Source organism: Athene noctua, chromosome 2, assembly GCF_965140245.1.
Source record: "Athene noctua chromosome 2, bAthNoc1.hap1.1, whole genome shotgun sequence".
In the NCBI taxonomy this organism is placed as follows: domain Eukaryota; kingdom Metazoa; phylum Chordata; class Aves; order Strigiformes; family Strigidae; genus Athene; species Athene noctua.
Window position 1 is genome coordinate 136,916,585 of NC_134038.1, and position 10,382 is coordinate 136,926,966.

The 10,382-nt window shown below is 40.9% G+C and overlaps 1 protein-coding gene across 1 annotated transcript; it reads right to left on the reverse strand.

The window, feature by feature from the left end:
* Positions 1-6,203: 6,203 nt before the first annotated feature.
* POLR1F (RNA polymerase I subunit F) lies at positions 6,204-9,866 on the reverse strand. The gene is made up of 4 exons (XM_074898043.1): positions 9,600-9,866; positions 9,341-9,482; positions 8,050-8,258; positions 6,204-6,673 (listed from the first exon to the last, which is right to left on the reverse strand). The coding sequence occupies exons 1-4, from the start codon at positions 9,812-9,814 to the stop codon at positions 6,277-6,279; spliced, it is 963 nt and encodes a 320-aa protein (XP_074754144.1). The 5' UTR covers positions 9,815-9,866; the 3' UTR covers positions 6,204-6,276.
* Between the last annotated feature and the right edge of the window lie 516 nt (positions 9,867-10,382).

Sequence of the window (10,382 nt, forward strand, 5' to 3'; positions counted from 1 at the left end):
TTATCCCATGAAAAAGGGTCAGATTTCACTGGTTTATCTGAAACAAAAAATGAAGTGATGCAAAAATTTAATAGTGCTCCTATACCACATCTTATTTCTCCTTATGTTAATATTAATGATTACTGATGCAGCACAAATATAGCCTTTCTTTTTAGTCCAGCTTTTAAACGTTAGTTTGACAGATCCACTTTTATTACGAGAAATAAAAGCACAGACTGTGTCATTATGCACTGTAACAAACAAGCCTAAACTGTCAACTTTATCAAGGCCAACTGTAGCCCAGTCCAACTGTCCTTGAAAACAAGACAACTCTGGCTTCAGCCAGCTTCATGAATGAGCTATTCCACACTCGTTTTGACAAAATGCTTTCAATCAGATCTGGGACTGTACTTGCACAGCCTGAATTCCACTAACTACTGTGCTCCTGAGTCTTCAGCAGAAATTGTGTGTGCTGTTCAAATACATATTGCAATGAGGCCAAGCCTGCACATCATGGCTTTCCAGATAGAACTGCAATATTATTTCTGAATGCAACCTTAATTGCAACTCAGTCAAGGTATTTGACAAAGAACCGCTTCTGTCAGTGTCTAAACTTCTAGTGGATCAACCATGCCAAATGTGAGCAAATGTGAGCTTCTAAACAACACACTGACAGACTGGCTCTTACCAGAGCTTCTTAACCACACAGTTCTCCTCAATCTATTTGTGCACCACAAAGGCCCCATGTTTCAGGTGTAGTAAGAATATTCCTAGATAAGTCCCCATACACCAAAGGCACCAGTGAAAGAAAGGATAAGGGAAGAAAGAACACAGAGGATAAGGAGCAAGTCAGACATATCTTGGTATCTGCACTTATTACTAAGCATCATACAGCTTTAGACACCAAAGGTCACAGCTCAACCTTCTAGTCATATGAAATACACTAAAATAACCCATAGAAGAGGAAGGTATTGATAATGAGTTTTGTACCAAAATTCTTTCCTCTATTAAGAACTTCTACAGTTCACTCACCTCTACAGAAATTTCATTTTAGCTGTTTCTGTAGATAGATTTCCTAAAGAAGTCTTTGTAGAGTTGAAGTGTCTCTGGCCGAAACAGAAATGTTCCAGCAGCAATAATACACTGTAGATAGATCAGTCTGGGATATGGGAGGAGATCATCTATGTGTTCAGTATCTCAGAGCAAGGGTCCTTTAGTTCTTGAGGACAGGGTAAAGTTGGAAAACTAAAGCTCATTCCTCCTTACCCATCTTTACCTGGGACAGTTGGCTCCAAAGGAACTTGAATCCATTGTCAGGCTGCAGTTGCTCCTAATTGCTTAACATCGGGTCAATTGAATACCTTGATACAGCCGAATTTAACCCAGCTCCAACTTAGTTATGTGTAAAGTCATGATGAAGGACATAAAAATCATGACCTGTGTCTGTAAAAGACTTATTTACTGGCAATATTGGAGAATCGTGAAGTTTGATTTTCAGAGTCTTATTTTTGTTTACATGAATCCAGAAGACAAAGTATCTTCTCCCTATCAATAAACTAAGTCTACTGGATACTGAAGTCCTTCAGGCTTTATTGAAATGACAGAATTTCTGAAATGTAAATAGCAGAAGAGAATCAACATTATAGTAAGAAAAATATATGCCTTATTTGAATTAAACTATTTCAGTCCTTTCATAGCCAGCCTTAACAATCCTGAAAGCATCACACGATACATAATCTCTTCATAGGTATATGGAAAAAAATACAACTCCAACAGTTACACACACCCCCCCCCCCATCCTTTTTACAGAAAAGCTCTGTACTGTCTGAGGGCTATCAAAGATTGGGATACTTCCAAAGGCAAACTGCTTATTCAGAGGAAGATTTGGTCAAGGCTCATGTTTTTCAAGACAGCTACCTAAGGGCCTTTAAAGAATCCTTTCCCTAGAGCTCATCCACTGGGCTGTTTGAGCTGCATATTTTAATCAGAAAAAAAAAGCGCCAATTCAAAAGCAAACAAGTTCTTTTTAAGAGAATTAAGGAAAAGATGAGAGCAAAAGTTAACATTGCAGATCACTGTAAGCTTCAGAGAGTACAAAACAATTGTTTTAATGAGAGCTAAAAATACTTTCCTCTAAGAGCACTTGCTCTTCTGCCAAAGGCATGCATACACTGAGAAACATGTTCGCAGAATCAAAATATTTATAATACTACTAAGAAGCAGTCCCTGCTTTAGAAACTTATTATAGCTGGTTAAGTTGGAACTACATTTTTCATAACACAGACAAAGGATTGTCAACCACAGACAGAAGCGAATATTGGCTTTGTTGCCTACTTAATGTTAAAATAGGAAAAAAACCCAGCATACATTTTCTCTAGATCACCTGATAGTTCCCTTGTTGTAACTATCTATATAGTTATAGGACAAAACACATTTTTACTTTCTAACCTTATCTTTGCTATGTGACAGAAGTGAGTTATACTAGAACGCACTCTGAAAAAAAAACCAGAAGGGCCGTTCAAGGAAGTATGATGTCACGTGGCCTCACTGGAGGCTTTGTTTGTTCTCTACACTCAAAAATCTCAGCTCAACTCAAAATTCAGTACAACTCTTCATTTGTAGTCCAGGGGAACACAGAAAGCTAAACATTTATAATGATCAAACTTCATAGAAACTTTTATGGAAAGTGTCAAGTTTAGCTTCTTTCCTTTGTTAATTTCAAGCATTGGAATTTTTTTATTTTTATTTTTTTTTAAGGGGAAAAAAACCAAAGAGAAGTGATTTAAAGTCATGAATAGAGTGGCAATTCACGTTTGAAAATCCAAGTTTTCTTGCCATATTTAGCTAATGCCGAAACAGTGTCTACAGCAACATCAACAGTGCAGCTGTGAGGCTGCCAATATTCGCTCCAACTGTGGAAAGTACTTTTTTTAAGTATTTTCTTCACTTCTTCCCTTCCAAAGACACAAAACATCAGAAAACAGCCAACTGCTTTGTACAACTGTCAGACAAAGGATTTGTCAGACAAAGGAATCTACAATTTTATTTTGTAGCACAGCTGCTATTTGCATATTAACCTATCAAGAATTTAGTGCAACATGCTATGGTATTTGCAACATTGGAGCCACAATTTGTTCAACAATTGTGAATTGCCAGCTCCTGCATTTAATTTAATTTTTAATGCTTTCTTCTGCTGTAAAGCCAAGAAAGAAAACCAAAACATGATACAAGAGGGTGCTGGCCACAGTTGTGTGCCAAAAAATTCCTGCTTTTAAATAAGGCCCAAAACAGACAGATTATATTAAGCTTTCACAAAAGTTGCTTAATACCCTCAAAAAGCGAGTTTGCTGTTTGTTAAATTACAGTAGGCAATTCTCTTTCAGTAAGAGAATGGCAATGAAACAAAAATGGAAAAATAGCATTTAAAGTGCTGAAAGTATTTGTGCTATGTTACTTGATTGATTGTTCTCCTCCTCCCCCAGTCTCCCTTCTCTCCAGGCTGATGAAAAGCTGGAACAAATCAAGACAAACTCTTAGTGCTATAGGCTGCTTCTGTGAACTGGTGGGGCTTGGCTCATGCCACAGTCACCAGCACTGGGTCTGCTGCAGATTTTTTCCCTTTCCTAAAAGGGAAAGTGAGCTATAATGATTATTAAGGACTAATAGATGAAGTAACATGACTCCTTGGTTCATTTGCAATAGCTACTGCCTCCATCCTTCTCTTCCCGTAGGCATCAACAAAAAAAATATCTGCACTTGCAGTCCTCCTCTCTGATACATCCTCTATACCTATCCATCTAACTTCTTCCCTGTATATCAAATCCATTTAAAATAAAAGGGGGGGGGGAGAGAGAATTTCTGATTGTAAATTGTCCCAACTTTCCACCTGTCCCATGCATTTAAATTGTAAGCAAGTTAGAGTAGGACTTTTTGTTTTACTCTCTGCAACAATTAACATACCAGATACTGCTCTCAGCTGACCTTGTAGTGTGCTGTAACAAACACATTACAAAGATTATCTGACTTCTCAGGTTTTGTCACAGTACAGGAAGAATAGACAGACAAGACAGTATTCATGACATTGCATGTACTTCAGGTTTCAGCACTGTTACATGTAGAACATCATGGTTTAACTCCAGCCAGTAACTGAGTCACCTACAGCTGCTTGCTCACTTTCCCCCACCCGCCCTGGGACGGAGGAGAGAATTGGAAGGGTAAAAGTGAGAAAATTCATGGGTTGAGATAATGACAGTTTAATAAGCAAAGCAAAAGCTGCACATGCAAGCAAAGCAAAACAAGGAATTCATTCACCACTCCTCATGGGTAGGCAGGTGCTCAGCCATCTCCAGGAGAGCAGGGCTCCATCACGGGCAACAGTGACACTTTGGAAAACAAACGCCATCACTCCAAATGTCCCCCTCTGCTTCCTCCTTCTTCCCCCAGCTTTTTATTGCTGAGCATGATGTCATATGGTATGGGATGTCCCTTTGGTCAGGTGGGGTCAGCTGTCCTGTGTCCCCTCCCAACTTCTTGTGCCCTCCCAGCCTTCTCACTGATGGGGTGGTGTGAGGAGCAGAAAAGGCCTGGGCTCTGTGACAGCACTGCTCAGCAACAATGAAAACATCTCTGTATTATCAACACTGTTTTCAGTACATATCCAAAGCATAGCCCCATACTGGCTACTATGAAGAAAATTAACTACATATCAGCCAAAACCAGCACACAAAACAAAACGGGAACAATTCATATTCATTTCAGGACTGTCCAGAAACTGGTTTCAAGATCAAGTACGCTTAAGAGCAAGCAGAAGACAATATACTGAAGGTTCTGCTGCCCTTAAACAGCTATTTAAGCTCACCTTATAGGTCTTCAACAACTCTTAACTTAGTTCCTTGTGGTATTATAACTTTAATATGCCTGTAATATACTGCCATGCCATCAAGTCTGGGAGACCAAAACCGAGATTTGTCTTGGTTAAGTTTAGAGCTTTAGATACACAAAAAACTAGCACGAGGTGAGTCCTAAAACAAGTATTATCGCACTTTAAACTCAGAACATGTTCAGTGTAAATGGATATAAATCTAGTAAAGTGAGCTAATAGCATCAGCCTAATTACTAGAGCAAAATGTTTTTGTCACCTAAGGACAGATGAACAGCAAGTTTCCACATACATGCTGTTTACTTACAAGGTTTCCAAAGACCTGGTCATCTTGCAATATGTAAATCAATACCAAAGTAATCATTGTCCCCTACCTATTAAAGACTGACCCTAGACCATATTACACCACAGTTCTCCCCATAACTTTTCACAACAGAAAAGAGCTGCAACCACAAGTATTGATATTCAAAAACTTATCATAGAGGTACACCAGGAAAATTAGTTCTTAATAAAGGCACATTTGTTAATGTTTGACTGTCATACTCCCATTGTCAAAATTTTCACTAATTCCAACAGTTTGGAAAATACTGACAGTAGGTACCTGCTATTCTAGACAGCAGTGTTTGAAAGTTACAGCTAGTACAAAAAGTTGTGAGTAGCACATTAGTGTGGGTTTGTTTTTTTTTAAAAGAAGACTGTGAAGACAATGAACTTGATGCATAGAAATGAGCTTTATCAAAGTATGCTCCATTGCCAACCGCTTTATCAGCATATATCTCAGTGGTATTCTAACCCATAAGGTGTACTTCAGTACACTAATCACATTAATCTCCTGTCTTCCCTACTGGCTCTGACTCAAGTGACCACACTATTTTCCTAGACTACTGCCATAGGTGTTTTGAAAGAACCAAGACACTCGAGTTTGAAACTCTGCAGCCTGACTTAAATGTTAAGCATTCACAGGCATCGATGGCCCCTTACTACAATTAAAAAAAAAATCTCAGCCCCTGGAAATTCAGGTGTATTTTCCAGAACCACAAAGATAAACCTAATCCACTCTCAAAAAATCAAGACAAAGAGCAGCATTAGAATAGCAAAGATTGTAACTAGCTACCGGTTAATGCATGGAACTGGGAAGCAGACACAGAGGTGATGCATGTGTTCTTGAAATTATGTTCCACTGTTCTGTGCCTTTCCAGTAAATAAAGCAGGCAGATATTGTTTCTATCCCATTTCTTCTATCACTTCTTTAAAAGCTCCTGCCTTTAAACCTCTTGGTGCACATATGAACACAAACATCCCACCTAGCAGAGTAGATTGTTTAGTAAAGAAATATACATATGCATTTTTAAAACAGGATTTTATTGAAAGCTCATGAAAGACATCTGAAATCTTATTCAGGAAAGGCACTTCAGAATTTAGTCCCTTTTCTTTTTAGCTTTGGGTTCTTGTGACAGCTGAGATAATTCACTTTCCTCAGCTCCATCGCAATGCTTTCTTTTCTTTTTCTTTGACTTTTTATGGTCACTTTGGTAACCACTGGAGTCACTGGTAGGCAATATATGTTCCTGTTCTTCTTGCTTCTGCTTTTTCTTTTTCTTCTTCTTTTTGTTTTTATCATCACATAATCCATCCACAGCATCAACACTTTGCTCTTCTGCATCTTCTGTCCCAGTGTTACCCATCTCACCTAGAGGCTCCTCTGTGACATTATCTCCCCCAGAGTCATTCAAGCCATTTTCCTGGTGGTCAAGCTTTTGAATTTCATCTCCATTTGTACTGTCAGTGACAGTCTTAGATTGTTTGGGCTTCATGCTGTAAAGAAACATACAAAATAAGGTGAAGTAGAGACATCTAAGTGCACCTCACACAATGAAATGTCAAAAATTGCTAAAACATGGTATTTACACCAAGTAGATAAAAGAAGCATTTGCTAAAAACAACAAATGGAGAACACGATACTCTAGTTACAGAAAATTATAAAGCCAGCATAATACTTTCAGGATAATACCCAACTAGCTTCCCTCCTACCACACAATCAATATTCTCTTTCAAATCTTAGCCTAAATTTCTTCTCTAAAATGCTGTACAGACCATCTTGATATTCCCTCTTTTCTTGTACTCTTTCTGCTAATTCATAATTATATATTGTGTAGTAAAGCTTTAAGTTATTCACGAACACGCACAGCCAATAGCCTGTTCAATCATACAAGACACGCTGCCAGTTTTACCAAGTGATTACCTTGCTGAAGGCTATACACTTAAAACAAAGGTGATGCCAGACAAGTCAAAAAAAGAAAAAAAAAAACTGAAACAAAATTAAAAAACCCAACAGGTACCTTGCAACTGAGAACACTGGAGAAAATGCCTATAAAGACAAATATGGAAAGAATGCATTTAAAAACCATGGAGGAGGAGATGTCCCCAGAGGCTCTGAGTCTCAGAGGAAAACTGTGAAGTTTTCACTGTAATTTCACAGAATACAATTCAGAGCATCCTTCCAGATTAAAAAAGAAAAACCAAACAAAAAAATGTTATGATTTTGTCAGTAGTAGTCATATTATACATTTAATTAAAACCATAACCATGCTGGTAAAAAAAATCTGCTCAGCAAATGACCATCTGAAAAGAAAAAATCTGAACTCTTTTAAAGACACCACTATTAAGATTTTTAGCAAGCTGCTCTAAAAATTCACAGAGGCTTAAGTGAAAGGAGAACGGCGATGCCTTTTTTTCTATCATCTTTGATAGTTATGTTTCAGCAAGCATTTAAGCCATCCACATATAACTATTTGTGGTTATGTGTGCATGTGTGTGTAAACACACACTGTGTTCAGGAACTGGACACTTGTTCACCTGAAAAGACTATGCACATTCATAAACACAGCTGCTCTAGACATTTGGGTGTGCTATTCTGAACATGTATTATTTATGCAATTGACAGTTCACAGGTCAGCACACTCAAACTTTTAAAGCCCAAAAAAACCCCAATCCATTTCTCCAGAGAAAACTTCCATGCAAGTCCTCAACAACAGGAAGTTTAGTTGAAGAGAACTAACAAGGACTACGTACAGACATGGGTTTGGGACAAAATAAGAAAGCTTTAAAGAGTAAGATGTTAAGTCAAATAATTTAGCTTTTAACAAAGCCATTAAAACAGTTAAAAATATTCTCTAGTAGGGCACAATTACCTGCTTTTGGTGAGTCCTCCTCGAATGAAGAACACCCCAGCTGCATCAGAATCCAAGTGCAACACTTGAAATTTCAGTTCATCCCCTATTTTTAACCCCAGCTCTTGCCACTGTACAATCGACATTTGTTCAGGTTTAGGGATAGAAGCATTGAAGCATCCATGTATCAGGCAGCCAATGTGACTAGGGGCCACTTTATTAATTACACCCTAAAAAAGAAAAATGTCCTATGAAGTTACAGAAAGATCAACCCTTTAAATGCACACAATATATATTTAGCTTCCTATATGGCCACTTTTCAACTTCATGCACAAGTTATGAAGCCAATTTATCTAGCAAAGAAGCTAACTCTTCCTCACCAAAATCAAAGCTATTCCTATACGCTCTCCGGGACTGAACCTGTATCTGCAAAAGAAAGAAAGTCAAACCATGGGGTTTAGCCACAGTGAGTACTTGAATAGAACAGGTAACTCCTTCCTCACACTACAGCCATCAGCTTTGCTTTAAAGCCATTTCAAGTTTGATTTGCTTGCCTAAAAACGGCCTTCATGCTGACACAGCACTACTTAACAGGTAAAGACACAGACAACACATAAAAAGCTTTCAAGTCTCCATTCAGTGGGTTTCCGTCACATTTGCATGTCAAACATTATTCACCTTTGTTTCCCCACAATGAGTTTTTTCATTATCTTCCTAGCAAAAGGATACATATATTTCTTACCACATTCAGAAAGACACAAAGCTATGCTGCAGAAGGTGTGGCACAACAACTAGTGTAAGCCAACTCTCAACTTACTTTTCCCACAAGTACTGTAGCAAGGGTGCTAAAAAACTTAAAGCTATTCTGTGAGCTATACATTTCCTTTTACTGAAAGGCAGGCTTCAACCCGACGTACTGCTCTCGCACTTGAAAGAAAACTCGTGAGAACATCCTAAACATTCCTGCCACTATTAAATAAGAACAAACACATCTGTTTGAGAAGTACCTGCTCTTCAGAAAGAAGCATCCATATAAATGATATATGAAATTATGATATAGTATTTAATAATATGAAATCTGAGACAATATTTTAATTGTATATAAATTTAAAAACTATAGGAACTGACAGTACAGGCAGATGATAATAAAAACTACTACAAACTGTTAATAAACAACTGTAAACTATTCGTACACGAATTAGCTACTAATTTAAACTACAACACAAGACCTCTGATCATGATGATGGGGATAAGCCAAGCTTCGGTTGCTTAATAAAAAAATGCCCCGTAGGATGTCAACGCGTTTACCTACCACCAGTTTTTTCCCTTTCTTGGGGCTGAAGATGATGAAGTCGGCCTCGATGTTCAGGTGGATGAATCCTTGGTCGTCGTAAATGTCCCCGAGCTCCCCCACCACTCTGACGTTGTCGTAAGCCACCGGCACGCCCTGAAGGCTGGAAGGAGAAGGGAGGGGGCACCGTTAGCTGTTAGGCCGCAGCCAGCCACCACGGGGGCGCGGAGCCCTCTCCCCGCCCGGCGGGGCCCGAGCCGAGCCCCCTCCCCGGCCGCACCTCTCCGAGTAGCGCAGGAGCTCGGCATCGAGCTCGGCGCGGATGCCGGTGCGCTTGCGGCTCAGGTAGCGCGGCGCCAGCGCGACGTGCCTGCGGCGCGGCGCCACCACCAGGCACGAGTAGCGGCGCCCCACCAGGCCGCGGGCCGCGGCGAAGGAGGGGATGGACGGGATGGCGGCGGCGGCGGCGGGCAGCGGCCTCCCCGCCACGGCCATGCTGCGGGCGGCCGCCAGCGGGGCTGCGCAGGCGGCGGGACACGCCACGGCGCGCCGCGATGGCGTCACGGCACCATCCGGTGCGGCGGGGTCCCGGCCGCGGGGAGTGACGCGCTTCCGAGCGCGGTCGGCGGGGAGCGGAGCGGTCCCGCGGTGCGGGCCGGGCGCGGCAGGCGGGCTGGGAGGCTCGTCCCAGTGGTTGTTTCAATATGGGGGTACTCGGGGGCGTGTGGCCGTGCCGGGTTGCGGCCCCCGGCTCCCCTCGCCGTGCCGCCGTCCCGAGCAGGTGGGGTGCTCCGTGGTGACGCCTCGAAACAGGGGTGTATCTCCGTTACCTCCCTTATCTCCGCCTCTGCGCTCTGGGACACACCGCTTCGGGCCTCTTCAGACTGTGACTCCGTGGTCAGCAGCTTTTAATTCTCTCTTCAACTAAGTTTGCATCTCCTGACACACACACCACCACCACCACCCCCTCGCATCCAATTGCCCCATGAACCTAAACCAAGTTATCTGGTAGTTTAGACAGAAGACTGTTAAATTTAAATCGGACATTTGGTAATTTAGACAA